This window comes from Gouania willdenowi, chromosome 8 (genome assembly GCF_900634775.1).
Source record: "Gouania willdenowi chromosome 8, fGouWil2.1, whole genome shotgun sequence".
In the NCBI taxonomy this organism is placed as follows: domain Eukaryota; kingdom Metazoa; phylum Chordata; class Actinopteri; order Blenniiformes; family Gobiesocidae; genus Gouania; species Gouania willdenowi.
Window position 1 is genome coordinate 32,330,031 of NC_041051.1, and position 22,039 is coordinate 32,352,069.

The 22,039-nt window shown below is 36.9% G+C and overlaps 1 protein-coding gene across 9 annotated transcripts in view; it reads right to left on the minus strand.

The window, feature by feature from the left end:
- rbfox3b (RNA binding fox-1 homolog 3b) overlaps positions 1-22,039 on the minus strand; it is a 620,267-nt gene that overhangs the window by 42,109 nt on the left and 556,119 nt on the right. For all 9 annotated transcript variants that reach the window (XM_028454740.1, XM_028454741.1, XM_028454737.1 and 6 more), the window contains 5 exons: positions 18,023-18,166; positions 8,982-9,035; positions 6,639-6,731; positions 5,119-5,179; positions 4,075-4,128 (listed from right to left, as the gene is read on the minus strand). In XM_028454740.1, the coding sequence (XP_028310541.1) occupies positions 4,075-4,128; positions 5,119-5,179; positions 6,639-6,731; positions 8,982-9,035; positions 18,023-18,166 (406 nt within the window). The remainder of the gene's footprint in view (positions 1-4,074; positions 4,129-5,118; positions 5,180-6,638; positions 6,732-8,981; positions 9,036-18,022; positions 18,167-22,039) is intronic.

A 22,039-nucleotide genomic window follows, 5' to 3' on the forward strand; every position in this document is an offset into this window, starting at 1 on the left:
TGGAAAAAGGGTTCATATTTAAACAATTAATTTAAACTGGCAAATTATGGGCATGACAAATGTTGAATATGGTTAAATTGGTGAAAAGAGGTTAAAAGTGACAATAATGGGTCAACATATGTGACATTAGGTGGAAAAGTGGCATAAAGGTTTTATAAGTGCAGAGAATGTCTGAAAAGTGGAAAAAATGTGCAGAAAAGGCAATGAAATGTGATGTAGAAGTGTCAGAAATCAGAGTAATGTAGCAAAAATACATTCAAAGGAGCAAAAATATGGCAAGAAAAAGTGATGAAAATAGGTTAAAATATGGCATGTTTAGTGTCATTAAAAATGGGCTCAAATTGTTCAAAAAACATTTTTAGTTTCTTGAAGGCAAACCAGATGTTTTTTTTTTTTTTTAGCTATCGTTTTTGTTGTCGTTTTGTGTCTTTTTAGAGTCAACTTATGTATTTTTCTTTTCATTTTAAGTATTTTTCCATAATTTTGTCTGTTCATGGAGCCATTTTTTGTGTTTATTTTGGGCCTCCAGTGTCTCATGTCTGTTCTATATCAAATATCAATAAAGCGTGTGTCCACGACACGTATGTGTGTGTGTGTGTGTGTGTGTGTGTGTCCGGCGGCAGAGGAAGCTCAGAGTTCCCGTACTGCTGACCCGTCTTCCTCTGCAACCAGGAAGAGGAAGAGGAGGAAGGGGAGGGGGAGGAGCCAATCTAAGCGGGAAGAGGTTAAGCGCGCAGAGCCGGCGCGAGGATCCCATCCGTCATTCTCCTGAATGGGTTTTGAGGACAATAAACCTGTAGCGCCAGGACGAATGGAGACGGAGTGTGCTGTCAGCGCGCCACGATTTATGACTCCCAATTTCACTGATCTCCTGCACAGAAATGAGCACTGATAAACAGTGATTAATCGCCTTTATGTCCCACTTTACTCCCACCCAAAAGCAGATTAACTGTAGCTAGGATGATTTCTGGAGATGCTGCGTGGTGGCGTCCTGGTCCTGGTGCCGGCCGTTCTTCTTCTTCTTCTTCTTTGGGTTCAAACACACTTTTGCTGCTCATTAGGCAGAGTCGGTTTAAAAAAAAAAACTATCTCTTATTTATGTTTCCCATCTTCCCAGCTGGTAAGCATATGTTGTCGTTTAGGCTTGGCAAACTCCGGCGCCGTGTCAAGACGACTTGAAAAATTAGCAGCCGATAAATCACGCCGCCCCGCCTGCTTCCCCTGCCTGGAGTGGTGGACCACACTCCCTCTGATTTATGAGATGATTTGGGAAGTGTGTGTGTGTGTGTGGGTGTGTGTAGAAAGAGGAAGTCACTCTCTCTCTTTTTGGTGAAATCAGGGCGGGGAAATGTTGACCAGTAGTTCTCCTACATTTCTTTTTTTAACAATGAGGATTCACATCATGGAGTCTGAGTCACTTTTCCAAAAAAATCTCATGCAGTCACACAAGCTGCCCATTGGTGGCGCTGTGGCCACAGATCTGCACGTCTGACGTGGGCAACTATTTGCCCTCACTTTGGTAAAAACACAAAATGACTCAAAACATACAAAATTAAAAAAAATAATTGGACAAAAGGATCACAAAAATACAGAAAATTACTCAAAAAACACACGGCTACTACAAAATTACACAAAAATATACCAAACGACAACATGCATACACAAAAACAACAAAAATGCACACAAATCATCAACAAAAATACACAAAATGACAAGAAAAGCACACACGACTATTACAAAATTACAAAAATGAACAATACAACAACAAGAATTCACAAAACAACAACAAGATTACACAAAACTGCACAAAAGAATGACAAAAGTACACATAATTAGTCAGAAAATTTACAAAACTACAAAGAAATGCACAAATCAACAAAAAAAATTACACAAAATTACTCAAAAAACACAGGACGACTACAAAAGTACACAAAAATACACCAAACGACAACAAGAATAAAAAATCATTAACAAAAATACACAAAATTACTCCAAAAACATAAATACAGAAAATTACTCGAAAAACACACAAAATGACACAAAAATGAACAAAACGTTAACAAGCACACACAAAACTACAAAAATACACAAAATTCACCAAAAAGCGAGGAAAAAAAAACTGCACAAAAATACACAAACTATTACTAAAAAAAACTACACAAAAGAACAACAAAAATATAGAAATGTACTCCTAAAACACAGATGACTACAAATATACATAAAAAACATTAAAGTATGCAAAATGAGAGCATAAGACACACAAAAAACACAAAAAACAAATCACAAAATCTTCCCTGTTTTTAGTTGTTGTGTTTGTTTGTGCATCATTATCAGACAAATTAAAATATGATTTTAACCCAATAAGAGGCTGATTTTGAGTTGGAGGCGGAGCATGATTTTAAACGAGCCAATCAAAGCTAATGTTTGCAAAACAAATCAACAGCTGTAAAATAATATAAACAGAAATCACTGAAACTGTGCATTTTCTCCATCTTTTTGTCTAAATCCCGCCTCTTTATTGGTGGTGGTGAGTGTTTGTGAGTCATTGTGAGACGGATGAAGAAAAAGCAGCGCTGAGGAAGAGGAGGAGGAGGAAGAGGAGGAGGAGGAGGAGGAGGAGGAGGAGGAAGGTGCAGGGTTGTGTGAGAGATGAAACGACAACAAGCATTCACAATACATCATCAAAAATACACAAAAACGATAACAAACTCACAAAACAAGAAAGATATAGACATTTAACCAAAAAACATACAAAATTACAAAAAAACTGCACGAAAATTACAAAAATACTTAAAAAACATACACAACTACAAAAAACTGCACAAAAATACTTGACGACTACAATACTACGTGAAAATATACCAAACGACAACAAACACACACAAACTACAAAAATACACAAAATTACTCAAAAAACTACACAAAATTACTCAAAAAACTACACAAAAGAACAACAAAAAAACAGAATTTTACTCCGAAAACACATCAGACGACTACAAATATATAGAGCAAAATACACACAAAACACACTCAAAACGCAAAAAAACAACAACAAAGATACAGGAAATCCTCCCTGTTTTTATTTGTTGTATTTGTTTGTTTGTGCATCATTATCAGACAAATTAAACTGTGATTTTAACCCAATAAGAGGCTGATTTTGAGTTAGGGGGTGGGAGCATGATTTTAAACGAGCCAATCAAAGCTAATGTTTGCCAAACAAACCAAAAACAGAAATCACTGAAACTGAGCATTTTTTTCCATCTTACTGTGTAAATCCCGCCTCTTTATTGGTGGTGGTGAGTGTTTGTGAGTCATTGTGAGACGGATGAAGAAAAAGCAGCGCTGAGGAAGAGGAGGAGGAGGAAGAGGAGGAGGAGGAAGGTGCAGGGTTGTGTGAGAGATGAAATAAAAATGATGGACGAGTGCTTTCTGTCATGGACACTTATTTAGAGGTTGGCCGTAAAACTGTCCACGAACCAACAGATTTTAGTCTAATGAGCAGAAAGGAAAGCCGTTAAAGCTGCGCCATGTGCTCAGCACTTCTTCCAAATGAAATAGAACCATTTCCCCCTCATTAAAATGCAAAGGGTTCATATAACACAGAGCCATAAAGGAGTAGAGGGAAAGCCCCTCCGAGTCCGATCGCTCACTCCATCTCCCTGATTCGGTTAGTCGTGTTAAAGTCAATCTGCTGCACTCGGCAAATCCGTCTGATAAAAGCTGCAGGTCGTCCACTGCTTATCACACGCACGCACACACACACACACACACACACACACACACACACGCTTTGATTCCATGTTGAGGAGGAGATCAGCTCCACTGTGGGAACTACTGGGATTAGAGTCTGATAGCGACGCAGGTGAGATGGGAAACCACAGAAGAAGAAGAAGAAGAAGAAGAAGAAGAAGAAGAAGAAGAAGAAGAAGAAGAAGAAGAAGAAGAAGAAGAAGAAGAAGAAGAAGAAGAAGAAGAAGAAGAAGAAGAAGAAGAAGAAGAAGAAGAAGAAGAAGAAGAAGAAGAAGAAGAAGAAGAAGAAGAAGAAGAAGAAGAAGAAGAAGAGTGGAGGCTTACCGGCGTACAGCTCAGGACCGTAAACTGCTCCAACCACCGGGTTCAGCTTCCAGCCTGTACACACACACACACACACGCACACACGCACACACGCACACACACACACACACACACACACACACACACACACACACACACACACACACACACACACACACACACACACACACACACACACACCATCAGTGAACACAGGTCACATTTTCCCACGGAGCAACAGCCCTTTGGTTTCACTGCAGGAAGATGTGGAATACGGAAAAATAGTGCAAAAGTAAAATAACAAAAATACAGAAAATGACTCAAAAAACACACATGACTACTACAAAGAATATACCAAAGGACAACACAAATACACAAAAACATACAAAATGACTCAATAAACATACAAAATTACAAAAACTGCACAAAACAACAACAAAAATGCACAAAATTAATCAAACAACTTGCAAAATCACAAAAAAATTCAAAAAAACGCACAAAATGACTCAAAAAACACACGACAACTACACAATTACATAAATCAACAAAACAACAACAGGCATAAACAAAACATAGTATGTTACTCAAAAAATGTGCAAAATTACAAAAAAATGCACAAAAGAATCACAAAAATACACAAAACAACAACAAAAACAATAAAGTAAAATAAAGAAAACTAGAACAAAAATTTGCAAAATGACTATAAATATGCACAAAACTACAACAAAAACACATGAAACCACAAAAAAACACAACAATAACAAAACCCTACAAAATATCAATAAAAACACAAAAGACGATAACAAAACAGCACAAATTACATAAAATAAAGAAAACAACAATAAAAATATACAAAAATACTATAAATGAGCACAAAGCTACAACAAAAACACATGAAACCACAAAAAAAACATGCATAACTACAACAAAAACCCACAAAATGTCAACAAAAACACAAACCATTTGTCTCTTTCCTTTGCAACGCTCTGATTGGTCATCATTTTAAATGTTGACATGAAAGCTATTAATAAGCAGAGGTGTTTTATTTTGAAGGTTGTGACTCACCGTTTGTGTAAGGGTTGGCCACTTTCTTGTTTGTCATCACTCGTGCTGTTGCGTTGTTCACCTGTTGAAACGTACAAACAAAAAAGCTGTGATGTCAGTGCGTGCGAGTGATTACAAACAGGAAGTAGGATGAGCTCAGGCAAACGGAAAAAATTACAAATTAAAAGACACCAAAAGAAAAAAAATGCTTTTATGTGATCCCTGAATTCATTCATCATTTGAATACGGATCATTGTGGAGGGACAAACATGCACCGATATCACCAAAAGATACCAATAACACTTTCAAAATAAAAGCACAGATGTTTGGATTGTCTTTCCTTCCGTGCAAGAAGTGACTGAACACAAAGATGGAGGGTTGCAGGTGCTCATTCTGCATCGTCAATGTGTTTGGATTCCTGCACTGCACCGAGGAAGAGTTACACACATGGTTAGACATGCACACGCACACACACGCACGCACGCACGCACACACGTGTTTTCATGAAATCTTAACGCCACTTGTGAGGACTTTGTTTGGTTTATATGACTTTCGTGGACACACAAAGTGACTTCAAAAACAAAAAAAATGGTACAAAAACACACACAAAGACAACAAAAATACACAAAATTACTCCATAAACACACAATGACTACAAAATTACAAAAAAAATACAAATTACAACAACAATTATACACTAAAATTAGCCCAAAAACACACAAAATAAGAGGAAAATACACAAATTGACTCCAAAACTACACAAGACAACACTTAAAATACACAAGAAGGACCCATAACACAAACACTACAACAAAAACAAACAAAGCAAGAGGGAAATATTTTTTTTAAATTACTCAACAAACAAAACAAAACAATAATAACAATACACAGAAGGACCCATAACACAAAATCAGAGAAGAATATTTAAAAAATACCAAAAAAGGAAAATACAAAAAAGGACATCATCCAAAAACACACAAAATAAAAGGAAAAAATTAAAAAATAACTCAAAAAAATAACACAATGACAAAAAATATGTAAATGCAGAAAATGTTTCCAAAAATACACTAAACAATACACTAAAGAATACACAAAAATGACTCCAAAAACACAATTAAAATACACAGAAAGACCCAAAACACAAAACTACAACAAAAACACACAAAGTAAAAGAAAAATGTAACAGAAAATATAAAGATTTACTCGAAAAACCACACAATGGTAACAGAAATAAACACAGAAAGAGTAAAATGCAGAAAATGTTTCCAAAAATTAACTAAACAACAAGAATACCAAAAAAACTACTACAAAAAACACAAAATAAAAGGAAAATACACAAAAGGGCCCAAAAAATGCATATTTTCTCTGTGTGCGATCGTAAAAATGTCCTCAAATGTTGTGAAAACAAGTTTAAACTCACGGACACACATTCACACTCACAGACGTACACGTGCACGTGCACAGAGCAGGCCCGTGCGTGCTCATGCTACAGGTGCCAGCAGGCAGGACGAGGACGAGGACAGAAGGGGAAAGTGAAGCACCTCGATCTTACGTCCCTCTACGATTGTACCGTTTAGTTTCTCCCGCGCACGATCGGCATCTGTGCTCGTTTCAAAAGTTACAAACCCAAAGCCCTGAGAGCGGCGGCAGGAGGAAGAGGAGGAGGAAGAGGATGAATGTGTACAAAGGGAAGAAAAGAAGAGAAGAAAAGATGGCGTCGGGTTAATTAGAGGCGTTTAGTGTGAAAACAACACAGATCTACCAACATATTTACCTATCTACCTACTTATCTGTCTATACATCTCAGACATGGACAACTGGCCACAACTAAATGTACAAAATGAGGTCAAAAACACACAAAATGACAAGATACAAGTAAAACAAAGTACAACAAAATGAAAATAATAAGCAAAAATACATAAATTAACAATAAAAACAGACAAATCAAGAATTCCATATGCAAAATGGCAAGAAAAACATACAAACCGATGTAAAAAAGCATTAAAAATAATAAGAACATTAGACAAAAATGACAAAAAAAACACACAAATAAAGAATATCCACAAATTACAACAAAAACACACAAAATGATCAACATACAAGTAAATATAAAGTAAAAAGTATGAAAATAAAGTAAAATATACAAATTGACAACAAAACTACACAAAACGATAATAAAAACACAAAACACACACAAAATGAGTAAAAAAAAGACAAAATAAGGATGATATATACAAAATGACACAAAAGCAGAATAAAAACACAAAAAATAAGCAACAAAAACATACAAACTGACATAAAAAGCATTAAAAGTGACAAAATGACAAAAAAAATGTGCAAAATGACAATAAAAACACACAAAATAATGAAAGTACAGTAAAATATAAGTAAATATAAAGTATAAAGTATGAAAATAAAGTGAAATATTCAAATTGACAACAAAAACATACAAAATAGGAATGATATATACAAAACAGCAAGAAAAACATACAAACTCACATAAAAAGCATTACAAATGACTGAAAAATATACAAAATGACAACAATAATGTAGAAAAATTACAACAAAAATGCACAAAATGACCAAAAAGGATATGAAATTAGAGTAAAACATGCAAAGTGATGATGAAAATACACAATCGTGAGTCGGGAAACACAAGATGACAACAAAAACGGAACAACCAACATAAATATTGGTCAACAAATACAAAATCTATCTCTCTCTCTCTGTGTGTGTGCGTGATTCCTGTGAGACTGAGTGTCACAGGCTGAGATGTGTGTGTGTGTGCGTGTGTGTGTGTGTGTGTGTGTGTGTGTGTGTGTGTGTGTGTGTGTGTGTTATGAGCCTGTGGCTTGGTTTCCTATTATAGATATATACGTATAGAGTGGAGTGGGGGCTGATAATAATTGCTGCAGGATGTAAAACATGTGAGGATGTGATCTGGTTTACACACAGAGGGAATCCCCCCCCCCCCCCAACCCTGAGCTCCATAAATAACAGCAGACTTGTCCTGGGGGGGGGGGGGGGGGGGGGGGGGGGGGAATAAAGAAATACTTTTGGCTAAAATAAAGAAAAGACTGAATGGAGGGCAGAATGAATCTTTTTCTATCAGGCACAAATAATTAGTTACACTAGAGACAAATACGTTGAATTAATATAAATATCAAAGCTTCAAAAGAAAGCGATGTTTATGAAAGGAGAGGGGCATTATGGGTAATGGCCAGGGTTGGGGTGAATTACATTTTTTTTGTTTTTAATCACAATTACGTCTTCAATTATCCATCTTCAATTACAACTCAATCAGCATTTTTTCCAGTCACAATTCAAATTTACATCAATTATTTTTCCCCTGAAAGTCAATTACAATTACATTCTCAATTACTAAAGTTAAATTAGAATTAATCACAAATACTGAGCCTTTAATAAATAACTCCATTAAACGTAACCTTCCACTTGTGTTAGCGTGCTATTAGCATCTCCTATGCTAACGCCTAAAAGAAGAACCAAAAAACGCTTCATGGGGTTATTTCCTTCAGGCTCAATTATTGTGATTAATTGTATTGAATTGTAGTAATTGAGAACATAATTGTAATTGACTTTCATGGAAAAAATTATATTTGTAATTTTAATTGGAAAAAATGCCGGTCTCCGTATTCATAACCGAGTTGTATTGAACATGGATAATTGAAGACATAATTGTAATTCAAATGTAATTGACCCCAACCCTGGTAATGGCTTTGGGGGGGGGGGGGATGTTTGACCCACGGGTGTTGCCGTAGAACAGAGAACATGTGTGTGAATAAAGTGTAATTTTTAGATTCCTCATCTTCACGATTAAGCCAATAGAGAGGGAGGAGGCGGGGCTTAAAGCCACAGTCACTTACCTTGGATCCTCGCTCGTTAAAGATAATCTCCACGTCTAAGATCTTCCCAAATTGCTGCAGAAACACAAATAAAAGGAGAGAGTGTTGTTTGGAGGCGTAAAGTTACGGTACATATGTAACTGGGAGGAAAACCGCTAAGTAGTAACACTGCGACTGATTGCTAACCAATCGCTTACTGATTATGATCTTGTTACTGTGTGGAGGATAATTCCCACGCTTGATCAACTGGACGGTTTCGCATCACATCGTTATCATCAAGTTACATGTTTTAAGTTTAATTTGCCATGTGCGGCCTGCATGTGCAATCATGCTAGTTAGCATGCTAGTTAGCCTTCGAAACACACCCATGTCGCGTCTATGTGAGAGAACAGAAACAAGGAAACAGGGTTAACCCTAACCCAATATATATCTACGTAAACAATCCATGTACCTTTCGTTCTGTGGTGATTCCGTTTTAAAACCAAATCAAAATAACAAATAAACGGTTTAGTTATTTTGTTTTACTGACTTAAAACCAAAAATCAAAAACCAGACAAGCAGCGTTTTTTCTGTTTTAAAATTAAATATTTTTTGTGAGATATTTGGATATTTACGGGGAAACTGTGGACGAGAGCTTCATGTTTTGATCTCACCACACAAAGGGGACACACAGGGGGGCGGACTTTAACTAACGAAAAAAAAAAGAGCAACGCATAAGTCATATTACTGATGAACAGGTTAATTTAAATGTTATTAATATATAAATAAAAAAATGGATGTTACGTAAAGCATGAACATGATATGTGAGTAAAGGAACCAGAGGTGGTGTAATGAATCTACTGGTGCTGCTCCTTTCTTGTGATCGACTTCCATCTGTGTTTACAGCTGCCGTTAGTGGCTCACGTGCAAAATAAATATTTTTACCCTCAAAAAAACTGTAATTGTTTTTGTAAAAGTATCAAATGGTAGAAGTTCTAACATCTATTGTTCCTCACAGTCGATAGTCAGTCACCAGATTATCTGGATGCTACTTGGACCGTAACACTGTTCGGTAAAGTTGGAACAATATTCACATATTCAGACTCCCAGCATCAATAACTCTTTAACGAAACGTCATCAACATAAATTACGCCTCTTTGCCATCGTGTGAGGTGGACAACATGATACAAGATCATTTCATGAAACGCAGCAGAGTAAAAGTCCGCCCCCCTGTGTGTCCCCTCTGTGTGGTGAGATTAAAACATGAAGCTCTCGTCCATCGCGTTAACCGTAAATATCCAAATATCACACAAACAGAAGATTTTATTTTGAAACAGAAAAATGCTGCTCATCTGGTTTTTGATTTTTTTTGTATTTCTGTTTTGGTTTTTAAGTCAGTAAAACCAAATAACCACAAAATAACCACATCAGGATACGAGGAAATCTCTGTTAAAGTGAACAATAGTGCAGCAGCCCTCCTACCCGTCCGTTCTGATTGGCCGAGTCGTCATCAGCCAATAGGGTGTGGCCTATATGACCTATGGCCTTTATGTGGTTTTTTTCTTTGAAAATTGCTAAATTATTGGAGAGCGGCCAATAGCCAATAGTTCAATAGCCCAGAAAATATGGTACGTTATATCTTTTGTTTGCTCTTTTATTTTGCTGTAACATTCATCATGAGCTAAAAAACTAATAGTGTGTTTTACTGTAATGTAGTCATACTTTAATAGAATGACGTTAGATTCGAATCAGTGAAATAAAGCTGAGTCTGTTGGAGCATCTTCACTGTTAAAGACAAAGATCAATGTTGCAGAAACACTTCATCAGCCTCTCTCTCTCTCTCTCTCTCTCTCTCTCTCTCTCTCAGCCCGTCCCCCGGGGGGTCTCACTGCGCTGCAGCCTTTTCGATTTCCCCGGCCCTGGCCTTTTGGATTGTTAGAAACCAGAGGAATGAAAGTAAACTGTGAGTTCCTCTGACGAGTGCAGCCGCAGCCACTCTTAATTGCTGCTGCATTATTTCATTAGAAGTAATTAGGCCGTCAAGCCTTCATTCCCCACACGATGGGAGGGGGTTAAGGGGAGAGGGGCCGACCACGGGTGGACGCTCAGTGGACCAATAACAGAGCTGCTATTACCAGGCTAAAGCACGCAGAGCTTAACCCCTCATGGGAAACACGATTACACAGAAAGACAACGTATTCATAAAAGAATGCACAACTTTACTCCAAAAAACACATCACACAACGGCAAACACACACAGAAATAGCATAAAAATTATGAAAATAAGAACAACAATGACTACAAAACACAAAACGATTAAAAATATATATAAGGCCACAACAACAATACACAAAATAACCAAAAAACACATAAAAAGAGAGACAAAATATGCAAAATGACAAAAACGACCAAATAAATGCACATAATGACTCCAACATCACACAAAACAAACAAAATGAGAGAATAATATAGAATATGACAAGAAAAACACACAAAACAACCAAAGAAATGCACGTAATCACTCAGAAAACAAGCACAAAAACACACAAAATGAGAAAAAAATATACAAAATGACAAAAAAAAAAACTCAAAACCCAAAGTAATCCACATAATGACTTCAATAACACACACAAACACACAACATGAGACAAAATATACAAAATGACAAAAAAAAACAAGACAAATAACACAAAACAACACAAGAACACACAAAATAAGAGAAAAATGTACAAAATGACAAGAAAAATACTAAAAACAACCAAAGACATGCACATAATGACTCCAGTAACAAACAAAAAACACAAAATGAAAGAAAAATACGCAAAATGACGACAAAAACACAAAAACTATAAAGAGATAAAAATGACAGAAGAGATTAAAACTGTCTGAAAACAGCGTAAAATGCCAAAAAAAGACTAAAATAACCCAAAACCAATGGAAGACTAAACCAAGACTAAGAACAGATTAAAAAAGAGACTAAAAGTGACTAAAACCAGAATAAAAAGCTAAGAATCAACTAAAAACAGAGTAAACATGGACTACAAAGACCAATAACAACAAAAGACAAAAACAAGACTAAACAAAAAACCAAAAATGGACTAAAATAACATTTAAAAAATACATACATTTTACTAAATGGGCCAAGAGAAGACTAAAAAAAGACATACATTACGCTAAAAATAGACAATAAAAAGACTGTAATGACAAGAGTTTTCCAATGCTAATATCACATGACGGCAGTCAAAAAAAAATCTAATTTTTTTCCAAATCCTGCAATTTTCCTCCAAATATTCCACAAGATTTTGTCAAATTAAGTAGAAATTAGTGACAAAATCAAGAAAATGTAAATGTAGATCCTGCAGGGACTGATATCTGTCACTTATTGCTTTGATAATATCAATGCCGCACATATATTATCATTTATTTATACATGGAAGTACAAACGAGAGCACAATAATGATTAAATTACTCATTTTCCTGCATAAAATCTGCGGCACACTTCAGATAACCTGCTCTGTATTTGGCCCCTGAACTACAATGAGTTGAGATGGACTGGATCATTTCCTCTCTGTGCAAGTCACACAAAGTCTTCCCGCAGTGTTTTACTTTGAAGGGTTAAATCCTCCTATACACATCCTCCCCTTCCATAGATGCTCACTGCACATCTGCCTCTTATGGCGCTGAGCTCCAATGATTCCGATGGGAACGCCGGCTCCATCACACACAGGCATTTATATCCCAGCGTGGCGTCCCCCGTTCTCGCCTGAGCAGACGTCGCTACGTGCAGATGCTAATTGTTTTAACCGGGTGTAATGGGCTTATGTGTCGTCGATTAATTAGTTTGTGAGGGAAGGAAGTCGTCTTAGTGCATTTCCAGGCGGTGGTGGCGGCGGCGCTGCATGGGAATGATTTCCTGCACCGCCATCAACTCAGTCACACAGAAAGCGCCGCATCAGCAGCAGCCATAAACAATGGCAATAGGTGGGAGGAGCCAACGGAGGACTGACGTCACCCGAAAGGCTGCGGCTGCATCTCTCACAACGATACGCTATGAGTAGGGGTACGGTGGAGGAAACCTGAAGCTTTCCTGTGGTTTTGTATGTTGCATCAAATCCATCACTCTGAACATGTGGGGCGACGCCCCCCGGACTAAGAACAGACAAAAATTACATTGAAAACGACAATAAAAAAGACTACAAATGACAAAAGTGGCAAAAAACTGACTAAAAACAGGCTAAAATACCTCAAAACTCATAAAAGGACAAAAAAACATTGACAAAAAACAGAATAAAAATGAACTACAAAGGAAAAAAAATGAAGAACATTAGCTCAAAATGACAACAGACTAACAACAGGCCAAAACACATAAAAAAGACCAATATTTGACCAAAAGGGTTAAATGAAAACTAACAACAGACACAATTACACAACAATGAACAAAAAGACATCGTCATCAACATCTCCCGCCAGATTGGTTCTCATTATAACTCACAACCTTTTCCTAAATGTCCTAAATCTAAGAACTTAGATGTATACATAAGAAAAGGTATTGACACCCTGAAGCCACACACCAAATTTGGTTATACTATCTTAAACTGTTTCTGAGAAAAGCTGTACCCTTTAACTCGGACGGACGGACGGATGCACGGAGCTCAAACCTATATCCTTCTTCACACTTTGTGGTGGGGGAACAATGACAAGAGTGACTAAAGATGACTAAAAACAGGCTAGAATACCATTAAAACCAATAAAAGGACCAAAAAAGTCCAATAATTAACTAAAAACAGGATAAAAATGGACTACAATGGCCAAAAATAGAAAAAAATGAGCTAAAAATGACAAAAGATCAAAAATAAGAACAACAGACCAAACACACAAAAAAATACATCTTTGACCTAAAGGGCTAAAAGAAGACTAAGAACAGACCAAAAATAGACTAAAACACATTAAATATATGTATATATATATGACAAAGAGGGTCCAAAGAAGATTTCGAAGTGAACAGGCAAAAATGACACTGAAAACCGACTAAAACTGACTAAAACTGACTACAAATACGGAAAACAGACAAAAAGGTCTAAAAATAAGAAAGGACCAAAAGAACACTAAGAAGGGACCAAAAAGACAAAAAAAATACAATATCTGAATAAAAGGGTTAAAAGAAGACTAAGAACAGATACACATTAAAAACAGGCAATAAAAAGAGTTAAATTACAAAATATATATTAGGGATGCAACGATTCACTCAACTCCCGATACGATTTGTTTCACGATACTGGGTTCACGATACGATTCTCTCACGATTTATTTTACAAAATGGGACTGTAGAAAAATGATGACTGAAAAATATTCCTTTATTTTTTGGGGGAAAAAAACGAGAAAATACTGTACTGTTTTATTTTTATTTTTCATTGTCAAAAGAATCCCTTGATAAAATATTCAAAACAATGCAATTTAACTAAAAATAAATCTTGAATGAAATAAATAAAGGAATAATACAGATGAAGAAGAAGCCTATTAATTTAAATTCTGGTTCTATAGTAAACAATGCAAAACTGCATAATAGTTATTTTTCTTTTTAAAAGTACAACTAAAAATGTATTTTGTGCCTTAACAATTGGACTTAAATAAAAAAATTAAAAAAAACAGTCTGCACTGTATTAAGATATTTGTTTGGACCTGCAGAGGGCGCTGGTAACCCAGTGGTTGGTTGGCATGCAGATATCTTGCAGTGAAGAAGAGATGCTATGCTAGCAGACAGAGCTAATAGAAAAACGTGACTTTTACAGATATTCACGTAATATCTGTAAAAGTCACTTCTGGATAGTTAAAAAAAAGTACTGCGATTCAATTTTCACAGTATCGATGTGAATCATGATACCTATGAATCGATTTTTAACTGCCTTACGATTAATCGTTACATCTCTAATATATATATCTAACAAAGCAAATGTGTATCTGGTTAATAAAAGGTAAATATAGAATGATTAGAATCACTCTGGCCACCTACTTTAGACTTGGTGGCAGCTGAATTTACACATTTTTTAAAAATCATTTTATTTCCAATTAAGTTTTGATGTGCAAAAGGAATGTTGCAGCCGTTAAATGCGTGAGAGTGCACATAGTTAATGTCAATCTAAATAATATATTGCCTAAAAAGTATTTTAAAGCTCACCTCTAAAAAATTGAGTAAGCAGTTGATTTCTTTCATTTCACCTTTTCTCCCTCTCCTTTATTTCCTGGTTTTCTTTTGTTGATGAAAGACATGGTTTCCTGCTGCTGTCTATCTCCTGCTCTATGTCACATCCACAGTTCAGACTACCTACCACAGCAGCAGCACAAACACATGTGGATCGTACCATTCTCATTGTTTTAAATAATAATAATAATTATTATTAGTATTAGCTTTAATCTAGCAATAGCATTTACCTAGCATTAGCATTTTGCAAACATTAGCATTAACCTAGCATTATGGCGTGCTATATTTGCTAACAGTGAACATGACCGTAAATGGTGCCAGTCAAAAACACAAGGCATGATGGGAAATGTTTCAAGGCAGTCATGATTAGGCTTGGGCAAATGGCATTTGTGTGAAATTTGAAACTAATCGAAATTTGTGTGTCAGAGCTACAGGGATTTTGAAATTATGGCGTGCTAACAAAGATTAGCATTGCAACTTTGTTGCGGCGCCACAACCAAACCGTTAGAGATACGCAAATTCCTTTGACAATCGGGGGAAGCCCCTCAGACTAATTCGGGCAAATGCGTTTTCAGGGCGAAATGCCATTTTTGACATCTGACCCAAGATGGCTGACTTACTGTTTGTTTGGTCATGGTCATAACGTAACCTTTTGCTCATCTTAGGGTCAAGAATACATGTGGTGAATTCCGTACTTTTAGGTCAAACCTACCGGTCGTGCGGTTCCATCGTATTTTTTGCATTTGTAAGTGATTGTTAGCGATTATTTTCATTGTACCAAATCATAAATTCTGGCCATTCCGGCCTTTGGACCCTAAGAATAACTGTATAACATTATTATTATGATAATTAGTCTCTAATCACTGGTCCGTGGACCCAAACAGGAGCAGAACGGCGAGCAGCCACTACACTCACTAGGATCCGATGAACTTGTAGATCACAGCGTCTAATTATTGATTAACGTCTGCTGTGGTCGCACTGACGAGGCCTTCATCAGGAAACTCGTTATCAGCTTCTGGTTTCACACACGTGTGTCAAACATGAGGCCTGTGGGCCTAATCCGGTCCTGTGGGAATGATTCACGACTAATTAACAAAGGCTCTTTTTCAATTGATCATGTGACCGGCCTTGATGCATTGTTATTCGCTCCAAAGATTTACTTCAGCCTGCCTATGGTGGTATGTTAGTGCCACAAATCAGACTCCAGCATAGCTTTCACACCCAGAGAGTTTTTCTAAAAACAAGAAACAGAACAAACAAAACCCAAGTGACAATACAAAGACCTCAAAACATACCAAAACAACTAAAAGCACCAAACAAAGACTAAAAACTAAAAAGACTGAAAAACTCGCTAAAAAAGAAATACATTTGACTAAAAACAGACTATAAAGAGACAAGAGAGATTAAAACTGTTTATAAAAAGAGTACAAGTCCAAAAAGACTAAAAACAGACTAAAATACCCCAAAACCAATTAAAGGACCAACAACAAAAATACCTAATATAAGAGAAAACCAAAAGAAGACTAACAACAGACAAAAAAGAAACTAAAACTGACTAAAAACACATGAAGACGAAGATATATATTTGACCAATAAAACTAAAAGCAGACGATAAATAGACATAAGCAATGACAAAGAACACTAAAACAGACTAAAAACAGATCAAAATACCCCAGACACTGGGTCTGTGGTGCTAACTCCTCTCTGGCGTGTCGCGGTGGATCTATAGCTAAGCTAACTCCTCTCTGGCGTGTCGCGGTGGATCTATAGCTAAGCTAACTCCTCTCTGGCGTGTCGCGGTGGATCTATAGCTAAGCTAACTCCTCTCTGGCGTGCAGCGGTGGATCTATAGCTAAGCTAACTCCTCTCTGGCGTGTCGCGGTGGATCTATAGCTAAGCTAACTCCTCTCTGGCGTGCAGCGGTGGATCTATAGCTAAGCTAATTCCTCTCTGGCATGTGGTGGATCTATAGCTAAGCTAATTCCTCTCTGGCGTGCAGCAGTGGATCTATAGCTAAGCCAACTCCTCTCTGGCATGTGGTGGATCTATAGCTAAGCCAACTCCTCTCTGGCGTGTGGTGGATCTAAAGCTAAGCTAACTCCTCTCTGACGTGCGGTGGATCTATAGCTAAGCTAACTCCTCTCTGGCGTGCAGCGGTGGATCTAAAGCTAAGCTAACTCCTCTCTGGCGTGTGGTGGATCTATAGCTAAGCTAACTCCTCTCTGACGTGTGGTGGATCTAAAGCTAAGCTAACTCCTCTCTGACGTGTGGTGGATCTAAAGCTAAGCTAACTCCTCTCTGGCATGCAGCGGTGGGTCTAAAGCTAAGCTAACTCCTCTCTGGCGTGTGGTGGATCTATAGCTAAGATAACTCCTCTCTGGCGTGCAGCGGTGGGTCTAAAGCTAAGCTAACTCCTCTCTGGCATGCAGCGATGGATCTAAAGCTAAGCTAACTCCTCTCTGCAGTGGAGCAGAGCGTTGAGTATCATGCTGGGACTGATTGAGCTGTTTATAGCTTGTATAAACTCTTGTATAAACTGGTCCTCCTGACGCTGTAGTAATCAATGCATTAACAAGATGACACTTTAAGCACTGCCTTCACTCATTAACTCAGCAGCTTCGCTCCTTGTTTTTTCCCCCCAAGCCTAATAAGCCGAATATTCCATTTCATAAAGACGTAATCATTCCTTCTGACATTAGCAGAGGTGCAGCTCGTCTGAGGCTCGGTCCGTCAACCATAAAACCAATTAACGTGCTGCGTGCGGATGCTCCTGGCTGCAAATAAAAGCTGGAGTTTGATCTCTGGCCATCCTACGGAGGGCAGTTTGCTGCTAAACGAGCTTTTTTTTTTTTATAATTTATGGACTCCGTTTGTGAGTTCTTACCCCAAACATTTGTCTCAGGTCGGGGTCGCGGAAGCGGAAGGGAATGTTGGAGACGTGTAACCGTTTGGGCTGTTGTTTCTCTGAGGAGTCTGAGTGCTGGAGCTGCAGCTGCTGGGAGGCCTCTGTTTGTGTCACGTCATCTGTCTGTGAGGGACAAACACACACACACACATTAGTCCACACACACTCACACATGCTGTAGATATACTGAAAACACACAGTGCAACTGGTGGCTCAGGGGCCACGAGCAGCCCTCAGACTAATTTGGTGCGGCCCCTAAAGCAAACGCACAAAACGACTCCAAAAATACACAAAATGACTAATACAACAAACAGAACAATAAGAAAAATACACAAAACAAGAACTAAAATAATCACACTGGCCCTCATTTATCAACCTCGCATGAAAACGAGTTTAAATCTGAGTTCACCTTGTGTCGTACGACAGCACCAACGTGTGACTGACCAGTCCCAGGGTACGAATGATCGGGTGTTGATAAATGCGGAGGCTGAATTCAATTGTCATAAACTTGTTTATGAGGCCCCGCCCACTGAGGTCAAACGACAAAAGAAACTTTTCCGCGATGAAAATCGGCACGTTCACTAAATGAGTTAAAATACATAAAACGACAACAAAATTAACAACTAAAATAAAAAAAAACTCATAGAATGACAAAATAAAAATGACTCATAACACAAAACAACTAAATCTACACAAATGACTTCAAATACACACGAAATAACAACAAAAACAAACTAAATGAGTCATAACACATAAAACAATAACCAGAACACACAAAATACCACAACAAAACACACAAAATGACTCCAAAACACACAAAACGGCAACACGATTACACAAAAAGAATCCAAATACACAAAACAACAAAATCTAAAACTAAAACAAAATGAGTGAAATAGATTTGTGTTTTTCATGCAAACCCTGCTGCAGTCCCGACCCAGCAGGTGAGACGTGGGGTTTGTACGACCCTGGAGGTGAGAGCGTGAAACACACAAAACAGCAACAAAATTACACAAAATGAGACTTTAAAGACACAAAACAACAAAAAAAAAAAAATTACCCAAAATGAACAAAAACGCACAAAACAAAACACAAAATAATTCCCAAAACAGCAACAAAATCACACAAAAAGATTCCAGAAACGCACAAAACAAAACACAAAAAGGCACCAAAACACAAAACAACATCAAAATCACACAAAATTACTCTCAAAACAAACGAAACAAAAAACAAACTCACAAAATGAGTGAAATATATTTGTGTATTTTCCCTGAGACCCCTGCTGCGTTCTCGACCCTGGAGGTGTGTGTGTGTGTGTGTGTGTGTGTGTGTGTGTGTGTCAGAGGACGGAGAGAAGGAAGGACGTGTGACACCTGCCATTTGTCAATCTGGTGAGAAAAGCTGAGCGATAAACAGGCGATGACTTATCGTGTCAAAGCGGAGGTTGTTCATTACAAATCCACGTATTAATCTCTTGCACTTAGCCGCAGAGCGACGGGAAGATGGAGGGCGCTGCCAGAATGGCGTGGATATAGATCCCACAGAGCGCTGACACGTCTAGACTAAAGACACATTATTGGTGACGTTAGAGCGCCGGGCCCTGGGGCCTCAGCGTTGTTGTTTTCATCATTATGCGAACGCCGTGCTGACATTTGTATATAAATGACGCGTCTCACGCCGATGATAAACTCCGCTCGGCGCTCGTTCCGACGCCCGTGATGGATCTGATAGATCTGTTGGTCAATCACACGCAGCTTTTTCTTCTTCTATCCAATCAAAAGTCTGATCAGAGTTCAGGTGTAACCAACCTAATGCATCACAAAAGTTCCCACAGAAGAGATTTATATTTGGTTTGTGCTTTTTTTGTGCTCATTTTGTCATTTTTGTGTATTTTCCAGGGTTTTGTGTGTATTTTAGTCATATTTTTTTTTGCCACATTTTGTGTCTTCATAGCATTTTGTACCTTTTTATTTTGTGTAAGTTTTATTAAAATATTTTCATATATTTTGCTGCTCTGATGTGTGTTTCTCCTTTTGTATATTTACCGTCTCATTTTGTACAGTATTTTTGTTGTTATTTTGGATGTTTTTTTATTATCTTTATGTATTTTTGGATTTTTGTTTAGGTTTTTAATTAATTTTTGTCGTACATTTGAATATTTTTCTGTAATTTTGTGCATTCTTTCTGTTTTTGGAGTCATTTTCTATAGTTCGGTGTATTTTTTTATGTTGTACTTTTTCTGTGTATTTTTGGAGTCATTTTGTGTATTTTTGGTGTTTTTTGTTTTATTTTTGTGTATTTTGATTATCACATTTTTTTTTAGGTTTTCATTAATTTTTGTTGTCCTTTAGTGTATTATTCTGTACATTTTACAGAGTTTGATGTATTTATTTTTGTTATTTAGCATGTTTTTGTGGTATTATCGTGTTTCTTTGGATTCATTTTGTGTATTTTTCCATGTTTTTAGAGTCATTTGTGTATTTTTCTGTCATTTGCGAATTCGTTTCTTGAAACGGTTTCTGAATTAGTTTTAAGTAAAATAGTAAAACATCATCAGCATAGCGACAACGTTTCATTCATTTTGGACCATCACAATGTTCTCATTGGTCCAAATTCTTGGTTTGAATCCTTTTTCTGCTTTGAGGACAATTAAATATAGAGTCTGCCCTCATCCATCCATCCATCCATCCATCCATCCATCTTCTCCCACAGTCTTCCCTCTATGAAGTTTTACATTTTTAATTCATTTGATGAATCCAGATCATCAACACAGTTGAAGTTCACAGTTTTCTAACTTCTCTGTGTAAATATTTATTCTATAATTAGTGATATTAAGTTGAAACAGTTTGAACAAACTGGATTTTTTTCCCCACCCTTTGCCCAAAAGGTTCCAGCAGTCAAAACCACAGGCTGACATCATCCGACTCATCAGTCAAGTGCAGATAAACAGAAAAAGCCCAAGATGTTTGGCTAATTAGTGAGCGTAGTGAGCACGGAGCAGCCAAATCTGACACCCAATCAACTGCAAACAAACTGCACAACTTAATTATTCCCAACTTCACCTGAGGTCACCCATCGGAGAACATCAAGTTTGTTTACGGCCGTTGAAATAGAAAAAAGAACATTTCAAACAATAGATTGACTGATTAACAAAACAAATGCTTTTGTAAATATTTAAGTATATTTTTTAGTCTGCTTGTGTGTTTCTGCTGTAATTTGTGTATTCTTCAGTCATTTTTGGGGTTTTTCTGTAATATTCCCATGTTTTAGTTGCCATTTAGTGTATTTTTGTTGCTTGTTTTGTACATTTTCTGTCTTTCTATATATTTTTGTCATTTTGTGTGTTTTTGGAGTCTATTTTGTGTAGTATTGTGTTCCTTTTGTACATTTTTCAGTTATTTATTTGTAGTCGGCTTGTATGTTTCTGTAATTTTGTGCATTTTCCCATCATTTTTCTGTTTTTGTTGTCATTTTGTGTAATTTTTGTTGTCGTTATGTACATTTTTCCTGTCTTTCTGTATATTTTAGTCATTCAAGTTTTTTTTTTGTCATTTTGTGTTTTCCCATCATTTTTTCAAAGGTTTTTGCAGTTTTTTGATGGTTGTTTTGTATATTTTAGTCATTTTGTGTGTTTTTGGAGTAATTATTGTTGTCCTTGTATAATTTTTAGTTATTTATTTGCAGTCGGCTTGTGTGTTTTTCTGTCATTTTCTGTATTGTTTATGTATTTATATTTTAGTTATTTTCTGTCTTTCTATAGAGTCATTTTTTTGTACTTTGTATCTTTTTTTCTGCTGTTTTGTATATTTTTGCAGTTGTTTTCTGTGCCATGAATCACTTTGTGTGTTTTTAGAAACATTTGTTATTCATTTTTCCATCATTTTGTGTGTTTTTAGAGTCCATTTACGCTTTTACTTTTGGGGATGCACAACATTAGACCAAGGGCCACATGTGGCCCCTGAGCAGAGACCACACAGCTGCATTACATGGGAAAAC